Genomic DNA, 15,106 nt, shown 5'->3' with positions numbered 1-15,106 from the left:
GCATGATGTCATGACTATAAAACAGTCTAGTATCTAAGTTAAATTGCTTCTTATTTAATGATACACTATGAGCTATAGGTTTCCTGTGGTATAGGCACACTTCCATGTTTCCCAGCCTGCACAGCTGGAATGTTCCCTCCTGTGTGTCATTTACTCAGCTCATCCTCAGCCTTCAGTTCTCAGTCCTAGTGCTAAGGACTCTGACATCCATTTTAGTCCATATTCCCAAAGGTAAACCTGCTGTTCCTGCTTCTACTTGTTCTTGCCCCTGTATTCAGCACAGGTACTGCACATACCACAACATATGTCATCTGCTAGCCCATCTATACTGAGGGCAGAAACTGTATCTTCTCTATTCTGTTTCCAAGTGGCTCCTGGATGGTTCTGTAAGTAGAGTAAGTCTGTAGAACAAATGAAACAATTATATCACATCTGGCAAGCCATTAGCACCATTCTTCCAATACTACCCAGCTATATAATAAAATTTCTTAAAGCTGACGCTCACACATAAACTTTCTGAAAAGACAGTATTGTGATTTTTCTAGAGGATTTAGCTCATAGGCTGAGAAGAACCTCTGTCCTTGTGAAGGTCTTAGTTGTTTTGAGACAAGCTGATGGCCCTTTAAAACAGGAAGGGAAACAGTGATTTGGAGGCAAAGTTTGAGAAATGCTGTAGTGATAACTAGACAATAGAATCCTGTTATACCCAATTGCTTTCTCTGTGGGCTCAGCAAACAGATGCCTTCCTCATAAGATCCTGGGATGCTATGCTTTAAGTGTCTCTAGCACAACTCATGCTGAAGCCAATCCCTCATGTGAGGTATTAGGATGTGGGTTTGTGGAATGATTAGGTCATAAGAGCTTTGCTATAACTCACCTAATGCATTTATCGATTTGACAAAGGCAGAGTGAGAAGGCTGGTGAAACCACACTGTAGTCCTCCGTAGGAAACCACCCAGAGCCTCCAGCCCCTGTTGAGCTTGCTGTTAGTAAAGGCATTCAGGACCAGAAAAATCCGCAGCTGGAATGGCAACCCGGTGGCCCGGGAGACAAAGGATGGGCTGCTGCATTGTTAGGTTCCAGTAACCTAGCCCAGCCCTCTGCATTTCCTAACACAATAGGCCAGCGCCCAGAGCTCCAGTCTCCACCTGCCTCTCCACCAGCCAGTAGCTCTGGGCACAGACAGTACCTTTCAGATCTCTGCTCATCTTGCTATCTCCAGGTGAACCTAGTGTGGGGGTATGCTCTGCTGACTGCAGGCTTTGGCACAGGGCGCTGGGGACGAGGGTGGCAGGAGCGGGTGTGGCGTTGGGCGAGAGACCTGCGATCAGGGGTAGGGGTTTCATCTTGAATTATGCAGTTGCTGCAGTGGTACTTGACACTGTCTGGAGAGTAAGTCTCTTTGTGTTCTGGGCCAGCTGGTGGCCACGCCTTCGGCTCTGATGCAAGGGGCGTTGGTCAGTTCAGCACCCACTGAGGAGGTGATTTGTTCACGATGGGGTCGGTTTGCCAGATCCAGAACTACATGTGACTGCTTGCCCAGACTTGCCCAGGACTCATGACACGTGAGACAGTCTTCGGAATCTCAGAGGGCGGGGACCAAGGGTGGGGAGGTGGGAGGAGGTGGGGGGATGAAGAGGCCTGGGAGTCAGGGCCAAGGGTTTTGGACCTGCTTTTATGGACATTATGGTCTTTGTGAAGTTAGGCTCAAACGACAGGTCTTTGGAGACCCTCAGTGTAAGAAGATAGATACTGGTAAGGAGTTGACCTGATCATTTTGATGTTCTTTCTACTAAACTCTTGTCAGGCAAAGTGTTAAGGATCCAGTGTCTGCCTAGACACGCAGAAAGTTTTAATCCGATTTCTGTTCCAGATTAGATTGAGTTATCTTTTCTCTCCCTTTCTCTTTGTTTTGTTGGCAGACTCACAACCTTGCTGTGCTGAGCTTGCTCTGCCCCTTAGTAACAGACCTGGAACGTCCCTTTCTCTTAAAATTGTTTTGAGAATTAAAAGTACAGAAAAATATCATTCTTGTGGTTTCAATATTACTGGAAATTTTAGGTAGCCCTATTTGGAGGACCACTTGTCTCTAGGAAAATTGAGTTTCTCTAATAGTTCTTAGATTCCTTATTTATTTATTTATTTATTTATTTATATAGAATAGACACAGAAGGAGTTTCAAAGAAATGTCAGAGAACAGCTTCTGAGGGTTTTGAGACGGAGTAGAGGAGGAAAAAAGGCCTTGCTAATTGAGTGAGGGTGAAGGTTCAGCAAGCAGCCAAATGGCAAAAAGGGACAGCGAGTACAGAGCTAGGAAGACATCCTTAAGCTGTGGCCAGGAATCAGAAAGTAAGAGACAAAAGGGAGAAAAAGAAAAAAAGCAAGGCTTTTCTGGGTCTTGACTCAGAAAGATGGCCAGAGCAAACAGAGCCTCACAGCAGCTTGGGAGGGACATAACAGATGCGGGCTTTCTAGGAAGGGAAAGTGCATCATCTTCTCAAGGGATACTTATTACCCTCATATATTCATCTTGGCACTAGCTGGATCTCCTTCCAAGGTGTGGTCTCTTAGGCAGTTGATTAGTAATGATTGTTTTTGAGTAGCCTGGAATGTTAGACATACCCAGCCCAGAGCTAGAGTCCATTCTCTTGATCAGAAAGAAACAGTTTTTCTTTAATGGGCCTCATCAGAGAGCTGTGTCGAAGGCTAAGGCTACTGTAACATTCTTCTCTCTGAAGAGGTATCATTAAACCAGTTAGAAGGGGTAAAGTTGGAAATAGATGTAACCCCCCTTTTGGTTTTGGTTTTGTTGCCTCCCCAGGGTTTCTCTGTATAACAGCCCTGGCTGTCCTGGAACTCACATTGTAGACCAGGCTGGGCTTGAAATCAGAAATCTACCTGCTTCTACCTCCTGAGTGCTGGGATTATAAGCAATATAACTCATTTTAACCATGAAAATCTAGAGATCTAGTTCTATAGCTATTCACTAGAAGGATTTACTATCTAGACTGGAGTTTGGTTCTGCCCTCACAGGTATCCAGGGCAATTAGACTCTTGAGCTCCCTTCTGGAATCCTGGTCAGGTAATCAGGGACATTACGGGAATTGATACTTTTGGGGTCTCTGATCCCCCAGTGCCTAGCCAGTTTTTATGTCCTCTTCTTATCATAGGAACACATGAGGAGAACTGTGAGGGAATGCTGGGTGAAGTTTAGTAGTTGTGTGTGTGTGTGTGTGTGTGTGTGTGTGTGTGTGTGTGTGTGTGCATGTGGAAGGGAATTGCTTTGTGACATGACTATTCCCAAGGATGTTTGCTCCTCTTGGGTGTGGCTTATGACTAGGTGTGGTATGTGATGGCTGAGTAACCTTTAAGATCATGTGATCATGGATTTTAGTGCTGGGATTTGAGGCTCCAGGGATTGCGGATGTTATCAGTAGTTTAGACTGGGAGTGTCTTGCTTTTCTGGTCTATCTGGAGGAATTGCAGTCACTATGGCTTGTATCATCAAATAGAGAAAGGAATGTTTGGTTCACATTAGGGTCCCTAAACTAAGGCCACCTGGCTTCCTATATCTGCATGTCTGTTTACATGATTGTACATGTATAATCAGCAGACAGAAATAGTATACTGAAAAAATTGGGAGAGAAGCCAGGTGTGATGGTATACACCTGTAATCCTAGTAATCAGGAGACTGAGGCAGAGGGATGATAGTTTGAGGCCAGACTGGGTTGTATAGCAAGACCCTAACTCAGATGGACAGAATTCCACCCCCCCCCAACACACACACTTTTTTTTCTTCTCCAAACAGTACGGTGTACAGGCTCCATTTATCTGGAAGTTATATTGTTTTCAGTATTATAGGTTATCTGCAGATGATTTCAAGAAGTGAATTGAGCACTTGAGTATTATGGCATTTCAGACACCAACTGGATATTTAGATATACAGGAATGACTGTATTTAAAATCAAACCAGGTCAGTTCCAGTCTAAATCATTTTGACAGGTTTCTTTGTGTAGCCCTAGCTGTCCCAGAACTTGTTCTGTAGACCAGGTTGACCTCAGATTTAGAGATCTGCCTGACTCTGCCTCCCTCCTATAAGGATCAAAGGAATGCTCCTCCATGAGTGGCCCAAAGCATCTCTCAAAGTTAACTATAGCTAACTCAGACCCATAAGAATACAAGGAATTAGGACAGAGTCAGATTCCCTACCCCGTACCCCAGGTCTGGCAGAAATGGCAGACAGATGCTGTAGGATCTCATGGGAGACCCACACTTCTGTTTCTAAGCTTTCTGGATCTGGGTTAGGTCAGGGAGTCAGACTCTGTAGACCTGCTAGCTGTGTACTGAGCCATTGTCCTGACAAGAGGAGAACAGATGGCTGAAGAGACTGATTCTCCACAGCTTAGCTAATACCGTCTGTCAGCCCTTAACACCCACTAAGAAGCCTTTTCCCAAAGTGCCACACAAATGTCCTTCTCCTTGTGCTTGGACACTGAGAAGGTTGGTGTGGTAGTGTTGACTGTCAGACTGACAGAATACAGATTTACCTAGCAAATGTTGATCCTGGCAAACTATGAGTTTTGTTTTGTTTTAATTCCTTCTGGGCGAGTTACTATTTTTATTAGGTTAATGGATGTGGGAAGATCCATCCCAAAGTGGGCAGCACCATCCCGAGCTTGGGCCCCATTCTGGATGCAGTGTGAGGGGCTGCCTCCCTAGCTTCTTTGCCATGAGGAACCAGGAGCCAAAGCAAATTCTTTTTCACTGGAGTTGCTTTTGTCAGTGTATTTTATCACAGCAACAGGGGACAGAGCTAAGACTGAAGGCAAGTCCCAGATGAGCTCAGTCTAAGAGGTTTTCCATCTGACAAATAGGTGATGCAGGGCCGGGGTGTGGGTGTGGCAAAGAAGGGAGGGAGAGAAAGGGAGAACAGTGTCTGTCTGTAAAAAACCAGCAATACTTGCAAAATTGTCACCAGAGTGAAAAGGACATACTCTTGAATTGCTAGATTGAAAGGTCCTCCGGTGCCCTTTCAAATGGGTGAGCTGTGAGCAGAGGGCTAGTTAATGACCATATGAGTCTCTAAACTTTCAGAAAATTGGGTGAAGGAGGGACCTTGATGGAGCTGGCATCAGAATGTCATCAGACTTTTGAACAGAAAACTTGGTTGCTGGAAAACAGTGAAGAAGTAGCTCAGATGTCATTCACACACCCTTCATAGACTTTGTTTAAAGAATAGTGGTATGGAAGAATCATTATATTTTCAGACATGCTAGATATTAAATTAGTGGCAATCTTTATTAGGAAGTGATGGGACAATGCACTTGATTAATGGGAGAACAACTCACCACTAAGCAAGATGTCAGGGCCCAGAACAGATGATATTGGTAAAGGGGTGTGAGCTGTGTATCATAACCCTAAGCATGAGCATGGGCAGCCAATTCAAAGTAGATTCATGTCAGTAAATTGGCTGATAGACAGCAGTTGATATGACACATATATACAATAAAAACAAAGAGTAGTGAGTGTGCTGCTTCCAGGTGAATGCCTCCAAGTGCCAGAGTGTCTTAAAAGACTTAAGTAAGTGCATGAGAACTTCAATGGCAATCTAGTTTACAGCATGGCCCATGAAGACTTTGGAAAAAACATCTCTTCCAGCTTGTCCTTGGTGTATCCAACAGCAGCAGCTGGAGTGTTTTCCTTTTATCTATTGAGTAGATTCATGGTGTATTTGTGTGTGTGTGTCTATATGAAAGCACCTGTTTTCCTCCAGGCATATATGGAGGTCAGTGGCCAATAACACCTGTTGGTCCCTGCCTATCACTTTCTTTGAGATAGGGTCTCTTTGTTCGCAGCTGCCTTTGCCAGGCTCTGGGCCTATCCATGAGCTTCCAGAGACTCTCCTGCCTCCACCTCTCTGGCCCATGATTAGGATAGCAACTATGTGCCACCTTGTCAATCCTTACATGTGTATGTGTATGACAGTCACTCTGCTCTGTCCACTGAGCTGTTTCCCAAGCCCAACAGCTTTTTTTTTTTTTTTAATAATTTNTTNGTTTTTTTTTTTTTTTTTTTGACTTTTTGAGACAAGGTTTTTGTGGTATACAGCCTGGGGCTTGCTTTGTGGTCTAGCCTCAAACTTAGAAATATGCCTACCTCTGCCTCATGTACCACCATGCCAAACGCAAGAGCTGAATTTTCAATCAGCAACAATACTCTGTGTAGGACTGTGAAAGGAAGCCTGGTTCCTGGTTGAGCTAAGGCTAGAAACCCTGATGATCCTAAAGGGATGGAAGGTGTTTCACCCTGCTCTCTGGGAACCAGGCTCCTGGCATGAGGCTGGAGCCCTTTATATATTTGTGGCCATCAGTCATGTATGGGATATGCCCCAAGGCCTTCCACAGGTAGAGGATGTGACCTGAGGTCACTTATCCTCAAGACAGATCCCCATTTTAATTAGGTACCTAAAGGCCTGGAGGACTTAGTCAATAAACTCTCCTTTTCAGACATTCCTCCCTGCAAATTGTATTTAATCTCAGGCCTACCCTGAGAAGTGGGGATACTGTTCTACTCATCCACTTTCCACCATGACAATAAATGCTTTGAAACCATGGATCTGTTTACCAGATCCTCCCTGGTGAACGATGGAGAAGGTTGTCACCTAAAGAGCTGCCATCTAATCTCCTGTAGAAGGCCTCTCTGAGCTCCCAGCCACAGCCACCACCAAGCCATCAATACCAAGCCCAAGCCTGCTGCCTTCAAGCCAAGGACTCATCCCAGAGGGACCAGCTGGATCTCCCCGACCCTTTTCCCCCTCGGCCCTGGGCTATATCCAGCCTGTGGCCCCCACTCTGTTCTCAGCTCTTTTGAAGCATCCAGTCATGGCCAGGTGTCTGAGAGCCTGAGAACCAGGTGGCCCTGGTCTCCTTGCAGGACCTGCTTCAGCTGTCCCACACCTCAGGCTGTGTTCCCCCACCCCTGTAGCTGTGTCCCACTGATTCCCTACAGCCCAACACCTGCCAGGAAGCATGGCAAAACTCCTGTGTTCTTCCTTCCTGAGGGGCCAAGCCCTATGGCAGAGCAGAGACAGGAACCACTAACCCTACAACTCTGTTCTCCAGGGAATCAGACTTTGTATCTCATAAATTTCCCCTAATGAAACCAGGAGATGTTAGGCATCATGCCTTTGGATTAGAAAAATTGAGCATGCCTGTAAGATCCTATTTTTATTAGTTTATCTGTCTCTTTTGAGATGGAGTACCACTATGTATCTTTGGCTAGCTTGGACTTGCTACATAGACCAGGATGGACACTTTCTGCATGTGACCTTTACTTTTTATGCTGTTTGTGTGTGCCTTGTTCACTGAGTCAGAGTATCACAGTGTAGGTGAGAGTGAAGATTCAGCCCATACATCAGCCTGTGTCATGTGATGTTTATTCCAGGCTCACCATGATGGATCCTCTGCTGGAAGCAAATGCTACTTTTGCCTTAAACCTTTTAAAAATATTGGGTGACGACAGCTCCAAAAATGTATTTTTCTCACCCATAAGCATCTCTTCAGCGCTGGCCATGGTCTTCTTGGGGGCAAAAGGAACCACTGCAAGCCAGATGACTCAGGTAACCAACACTATATATAATACAGCAGATAAATACTGTGGACTGTCAGTTGAGCTGGTGCACCACATTCCAAGTTGCTCTTACAGATGATGTAGGGGTGTGACTGGAGACATGATGGGCAGGATGTGATGCCCTGCTGGGATGCTAGCTGTAGCATTCTGATCCACTGGTGGTGATGGTGTATGTAAGGGTTAACTGGGGGCAGAAATTCTTAAGGCATAGCACCACAGCCCCATGACCTCCATTGTCTGTGGTCTGGCCCTAATAGATCTAAACCTTCCTACAGATGAGGTCTCCTCCTAGGATCTTGAAGTTTATTCTCAAATGGGGTCATTCTAGGCTAGAAGACCAGGAATAGAACCTTTGAGGATCTTGTTAAGTACAGTGCATCTGTAGACATTATGAACCTCATACTGCCCCAAGGTGGGGATAAGTACAGTTCTTGTTCCCTGAAGTATCAGTTGGCTAGGGCAGTGTTACAGATAACACAGATTGGCTGGCTTAAGTAACACAGAGTATTTTTTTTTTTATAGTTCTAGAGGCTGAAGGCTAAAAATTCAGAAGTTGGAAATCTGATTGTCTATGGCATGTAAATGGCATCTTTGGCTTCCCTGGATATCTAGGTGATAACCAGCTTTTCTCAATGGGACACAGCTTGGGTTCCACTCATTCTAGTGACTTCATTTTAACTTCAATGTCCCTTATATGAGCTTAACTCCAAACACAGTCCTATTCTGAAGAACTGTGTGTCAGATGACAAAATACCAATTTGGGGGGATACATTCAGTGCATGGGAGAAAGGACACAGTGCAGCCTCTGAACTGTAGCAGTTCTGATCCACAACTAAGTGTTTGTGTCCAGTCTACTGTTTCTCATGATTAGGGATATCTTGATTCACAGTCTTCCTAATCCATGACCACCTTAGGCCACAACTTTGCATTCTGGGTTAGCTCTTGGTAGCATTCTTTTGTTTTATAAGACAAACATCTGTTTTTTCCTCAGGCTATCCCTTCACTGGAGGATTAGGGCTAGAGGCTTGCCTTCAATTTGAACTCTCTCTCTTTTTCAGTTTCAAGGTATTATTACAGATCCTGGGAGGCAGTTTATCTATTTATTATGGGAACAGCCAAAGTCATTTGTGTAGCTTTTCAGCAGGTTTCAGATGTCTAAGAACGTGTATAAAAGGCCTGGCAGCCAAGTGTTCACTCTTTGCTGGTGTTTTGCTTCTTTTAAATGCAGCCTTATTTGTTGGCAATTACTCCATGTGACCACTGCGGGATGGGCTTGGATTTCCTTCCACCATGGTCACGAGGAACAAGAGCACAAAAGTGATAGCTTCTAGGCCTTTTAAAGCCCAGACCTGGAACAGGGTTGCTTACCTCAGTTCTGGTGGTCAGACAGTGCTGGAGCCAGCCCAGACCCAAGAGCAGGGAAGAGACAGTATGTCTTGAAGTCAGAAGGCAGGTGCACTGGAATGATAGCAGGTGTGGTTGGTAGCCATGCTTGAAGCCAGAGCATCATTAGTGAATATGAAGTGTTGGGTTTGTGAAAGGCTATTTCCTCTCAGACTAGGGATGACAGGACTGTAAACATGGAACCTTCAAGGTACTTTCATCTTTGACTAGGTGGGTTTTGAGTGGCTGCAGGGATCTGCAAAATTCTGAGAATGAGCTTAGGGTTGACTCATTTCCTATATCTGGGCCTGATGAAGCTGTTCTTTTAAATCCGTTTTGATTTCAGGCACTGTCTTTGGGTAAATGCAGCACCAGTGAAGATGGAGACGTCCACCAGGGCTTCCAGTTACTTCTCAGCGAAGTGAACAAGACTGGCACACAGTACTCGCTCAAAGCAGCCAACAGGCTCTTCGGGGAAAAGACTTTTGATATCTTAGCAGTAAGTGTCATGTAGTACTTAGAGATGTTAAGCTGGTTATCTTCTAACAATCCCATAGGCTTATACATACGTACATGCACACCTTGAACACATAGGCACAGACCCACATGAAAGGTACTTCTGCCTTATACATAAAGACACAAATAAAAAATAAAAACAGTTCTGTCAAGTAGGAATTAAATATGCAGTCATGAATTATTTGGTAGAAATACTGAGAAATTATTCCATATACACTGTCAACATAATGGGAGCTTCAACCCATTTATGTTGTTTGTTCTTTCTGGTGTAATATGGTAGAATGTGAGTCATTATCAATGTCACTGTCATTTCATACACTATATCAGAAAGTGGATTTTTCTTTTGTTTGCCTCGTGTTCATGATTAGTTCTCTTTAAGGCCCTGTGAATGTGAGGCCTGTCCTTCACTACTGCAATGAGCCACTAGACCACACGCCACCGTGGGTCGTGCTTTTGCAAACTGCTCACTGCCTGAAACTGGGCTTCCTGACGTGACCGTAGACATATAACTACTCAAATTTCATATCAGGAAGTACAATAAAATAAAATGGATATTCAATTTCATAGCTTCCATAGCCACATCCCTGGTGTCTGTCTCTATAGGTGACACTATTTTGAATGGTGCAAATTTGTATTTCTTTTGGCACAGCAAACTGTAGTAAAAGGTACAGCCTGTGCACAATGCAGAGGTGTCATAGCTCTTGTGGGGTTAACTCTCATTCTGCCAGTATGGTGACCTCTTAGAGTGACAGCAGTGTGATACTGCATCTGAAGGTGCTCCCGGTGACTTCCTTGAGCTTCAGCTACTACCTCAGGGGTAGTAGCTCTGGGGTACTGGTTAGTTCATATTGTTGTTCCTCCTATAGGGTTGCAGACCCTTTCAGCTCCTTGGATACTTTCTCTAGCTCCTCCATTGGGGGCCCTATGTTTCATCCAATGGATGGCTGTGAGCATCCACTTCTGTATTTGCCAGGCACTGGCATAACCTCACAAGAGATAGATATATCAGGGTCCTGTCAGGAAAATCTTTCTGGCATATGCAATAGTGTCTGGGTTTGGTGGCTGTTTATGGGATGGATCCCTAGGTGGGACAGTCTCTGGATGGCCCTTTCTTCTATCTCAGCTCCAAACTTTGTCTCTGTAATTCCCTCCATGGGTATTCTGTTCCCCATTCTAAGGGGGAACGAAGTATCCACACCTTGGTCTTCCTTCTTCTTGAATTTCATGTGTTTTGCAAATTGTATCTTGGGTATTCTAAGTTTCTGGGCTAATATCCACTTATCAGTGAGTGCATATCATGTGAGTTCTTTTGTGATTTAGTTACCTCACTCAGGATGATATCCTCCAGATGCATCCATTTGCCTAAGACTTTCGTGAATTCATTGTTTTTAATAGCTGAGTAGTACTCCATTGTGTAAATGTACCACATTTTCTGTATCCATTTCTCTGTTGAGGGACATCTGGGTTATTTCCAGCTTTTGGCTATTATAAACCAACTAGCATCTTATGTCATTCATAAACTAAGCATAATGCTAGACAGCTGGAAACAGGAAAGATGGATTTTATACTCTTTCTGTATGTTTGTTTGCAAGTCATATCATACAGGATTAAATTTTGATTATCTGCTTTTGGGCATTGGGAAAGAGGCTGCTGGTGCTAATCACTTGCATGGCTGTATAATTTTGTTGTTCTGTCTCAGTCTTTTAAAGATTCCTGCTGTAAGTTCTATGAAGCTGAGATGGAAGAGCTGGACTTTAAGGGTGCTACAGAGGAGTCCCGACAGCACATCAATACCTGGGTAGCCAAAAAGACAGAAGGTGAACACAGTTTCTCTGTTTTGTTTGTGTTCAGTGCTAGGATTTGACTGCATGCCCTGGGCATCCTGAGCAGGATCTCCTCTGCCACTGAGCTATATTTATCCCATCCATGTCAATCAGTTGGCTTATATTGAAAGAGTGGTACATTTATATGGGTTTGTTTGTTTGTTTGTTTGCTGTGTGTCTGTGTTTGTCTGTGCACACCTGCAGTTAAAATCACTCACAGATTTGGTTTTTTCTTTCTGCCAATGTTGTCCTGGGATTCTACTCAGTTCTTTAGGTTTGGTAGCAAGCACCTTCACCTGCCAAGTTATCTGTCTGTTTCTAATATTTTTATTTTTATTTTTGTTTTTGGAGACAGGTCCTCACTCTGTAGCTCTTACTGTGTTATAACTCACTCTTTAGACCAAGGTGGACGAGAAATCAGAGATCCACCTTCCCCTGCCATTCAAATGCTAGGATTAAAGATGTGCCATCATTCCTGGCTTTGTAGTCTATTGCTAATAATCATATTATTAGTACCTTTGCAAGAGTTTCAAACAATAATGACGACGCTTCTTCATTAAATCAGGAGTTCTTTTGTCATGCCTGGTGTTGAACCTAAGGACTTGAATATGTTAGGCAAAGCAAAGTATTCTAAAGTTGGTCTGCATTGTTAGCTCTAAATCAGGAATCAGAAAGATTTTGAAAAATTTTTTGAGACAGGGTTTCTCTGTGTAGTGCCGGGCTGTTCTGGAATTCAGTCTGTAGATCAGGTTGCCCTTTGATCTGACATCTAGATGTTGGTGTCAGGGTTGTTGCTTTAGGGATATGTGGTCCTTTTCTATCAAGAGAAATCTCCTATGTAAGGTTCTGACCAGAGCAGCAGGTGGCGCCATTTGCCCGTCAGCCCTTTGCACATGTCAGCCACTTTTGTTAGGTAATTGGGTTAGCTTTGTTACTGTTATATTGCTGTGAAGAGACACCCTGACCAAGGCAACTCTTATGAAAGAATGCGTCAAACTGGGGCTTGCCTACAGTTTTAGGAGGGTTATTTCATGATCATCATGGTAGGAAGCAGATAGACATGGTGGTGGAGCAGTGGTTGGGAGTTTTACATCCTGATCAACACAGGCAGCAGGCAGTTAGAGAGACTGGGCCTGCTGTCGGTTTTTGGAATCTTAAATACTACCTCCACAACACACCTTCTCCACCAAGGCTGTTCCTACTAATTCTTCCCAAATAGTTCAATTGAGGACTGAACATGCAAATATATGATCCAACGGGGTCCATGCTCATCCAAACCACAAGTCTTTAATTAATTTTAAAAATCTTCCCTCTTTCAGATAAAATCAAAGAGTTGCTGTCTCCAGGTACAATACATTCAAACACTCCGCTTATCCTTGTGAATGCCATCTACTTCAAAGGAAAGTGGGAGAAGCAGTTTAACAAAGAGGACACCAGGGAGATGCCATTCAAAGTCAGCAAGGTAACCACAGTGCAGTAACTAAGGAGACTCCTGGGCAAGGTCCTCTGTTCACATTGGCTTCTAAAACAAAAGGAGGCTCCTCATGTAGCCTGTGCTTCTCATGTCTCTGGGCAGCTCTTCAGGCAGGACCCTCTCAGCTGTGAGGAGGTTGCCAATGATGGCTGCAGGCTATATGGTTTCAGTCCTGGCCCTGCTTCTGTCAAGGGCTATCCTGTCACTGGCAGATGTTGAGGTCAAACCTGATGGCAGAGCTCTGCAGTGGTCTTTCATAGAAGTTTGAACATAAAATCTAAACTCCACATGTGGTTTATGAGGCTCCTTCTGGCCCAGAATGCAGCCCATTCCTTGTGCACAGTCTGTTAAGTGTGTCTTCTCAGAAGTGCTGCTGTCTTGTGTCTCCTGCCTCCTTCAAGAGGACCACACCTCGTGTTGGTTCCTACAAAGAGGGAAAATAACCTTTCTCATCCTGTTGGAAAAATAGCTAAGGGCAGAGAGCTATCTAATGAGTGCCTGGCTTATGGTTGGTGCTCAATAAACACTGAACCACTGAGTGAAATTTACTTCTGGTTTGATGGGATAAACACAATCTGGAACATGTTACTGGAATATGTTTTTGTAACCATATTACTTTTCCCCCTCATCTCTGTCTCTTTCTCCCTACTCCCCCCATCACCTGGTGCCTATACTCCTAGGATGACAAGAGAAATTAATTACATCACATTCTGGATCATTAACCAGACCTCAGATCTCTCAGGCTAACTTTAATTGAACTTACAGTTTATTAGAAAATGAATTTCATTTCATGCTTTATTTTAAATAAATTCTTCAGTTTTTTTCTGATCAAGTATTTCTGTCTTTGAACAAAGTCACTGGTTGACAAGATGTACCTCAACAAGTTGTTTCTGTTACTTACTTCAACTGAAAGTAGCAGAAACCCTAGATGATTATAGTTGACTTCTTACAAGTTCATCCAACAAGGAGGACAGGAAATGGGTGGAGCCTGGGGCTGCCTGCATGGTGTGATACTTATGGGAACTGACTCTCCTTTCCTGGTCTGCCAACCTTAGCTTGGCCTTTTTTCCCTCATGCTCACAGCAGGATTTTGACCCTGACTCTGAGGTCCACAGGGAATGATATAGGACTGAGAGCAAGAAGCCTTTTTTGAGATCTTTTCCATATAGTACATAAGTGGACCTACTTCCTGCGGCTCCTGCTAAGTGCAGAGATAGTGCTTTGCTGTCTTGTACCTACCCTGGACATAGACTCATCTGTGGCTACAGCAGCTGATGCTCATAATCCACATATGTGGCCCTGCCTCCAAAGGCACAAGATTTTCTGTTCTATGGATTTGTGTTGAAATTATGAGCAATGTTCCTGTACATTAGCTTGCCGTTATATTCTTCAGATGTCACAAGATCCTACTGTGTACACTGAAATACCTGGCTGAATGTGCCAGCCCTCATAAAGCTCTGTTTTCCTGGAGAAGAGAAATTTGAGATAAGCATAGGTAAGAACACAGTGGTTGCAGGAGGCTCCAGAGACACAAAGGGATGGTGGCAGGATGCTGTGATTGGGTGTAGATCTAGTGAGAGCTGCTGCTGAAATCTTCACTGTAAGATGGCAGGAGAGCAGACACCAGAACATACAAAGCATGTTTCAGATTCTGCAGACCAATGTGATGGGAGAAAGGGACATAATCTAGTTAACCACAATACTACAAACAGCTCTATGACCGAAGAAGAGAGAGTGAAGTAGAATAGGAAACGGGCTGGACTCTTATTTTTTATCCCAGGGTGTTTTAAGGGCTTTAAGTAAATTTTGTTTCTGCTTGGACAGTCCCACACAATGTCATCCAGCCAAAGCAGTGTGGTCTGACTTACCCTGTGCTATGACCTATGGCTGCTGCACTGAGATCAGTGACAAGAAGGTCATCACAGCATCCCAGGGCTGTGCTTATGGCAGTGGAGGTTAAAAAGCAAAGTCATGCTTTGGGTATAGTTCAGAGATACAGACAATGCAATTTTGTAATGAGTCAAATCCAGGTAAGAGAGAAAGACAGGACTCAAAGACATGAAATGGTTTTGGTGACTGGAAGGAAAGACATCCCTCTCCGTCAGAACAAGACTTGTAGGTAGAGCAGCTAAACAAAGGAATATCAAAGTGCAGCAATCAATTAAAAAATTGAGTGTAAAGAGTGCCATAGACACAGACATTCTTGGTACTTGGGGTAGAGCCTCCTCGACTCCCCCTTTCTGTTTTATTAGATGGAAGTCCAGTCAGGTGGGTCACGTCC

At 44.1% G+C, this 15,106-nt stretch overlaps 1 protein-coding gene across 3 annotated transcripts in view; it reads left to right on the top strand.

Annotated features, from left to right (window-relative positions):
• Window positions 1-1,165: 1,165 nt before the first annotated feature.
• Window positions 1,166-15,106, top strand: part of LOC110308252 (serpin B6-like) — a 17,591-nt gene continuing 3,650 nt past the window's right edge. The window contains exons 1-6 of one of the 3 annotated variants that reach the window (XM_021180687.1): window positions 7,454-7,618; window positions 8,707-8,719; window positions 9,393-9,511; window positions 11,228-11,345; window positions 12,671-12,804; window positions 14,483-14,488. In XM_021180687.1, the coding sequence (XP_021036346.1) occupies window positions 7,454-7,618; window positions 8,707-8,719; window positions 9,393-9,511; window positions 11,228-11,345; window positions 12,671-12,804; window positions 14,483-14,488 (555 nt within the window). Of the gene's footprint in view, window positions 1,223-7,443; window positions 7,619-8,706; window positions 8,720-9,358; window positions 9,512-11,227; window positions 11,346-12,670; window positions 12,814-14,482; window positions 14,489-15,106 lie in introns of those variants that run through there. The other 2 variants (XM_021180685.1, XM_021180686.1) reach the window with 2 other exon arrangements.

Source organism: Mus caroli, chromosome 13, assembly GCF_900094665.2.
Source record: "Mus caroli chromosome 13, CAROLI_EIJ_v1.1, whole genome shotgun sequence".
Classification (NCBI taxonomy): domain Eukaryota; kingdom Metazoa; phylum Chordata; class Mammalia; order Rodentia; family Muridae; genus Mus; species Mus caroli.
The sequence above is the reverse complement of the archived record's forward strand: the minus strand, read 5'-3'. Positions and strand labels throughout refer to the sequence as shown.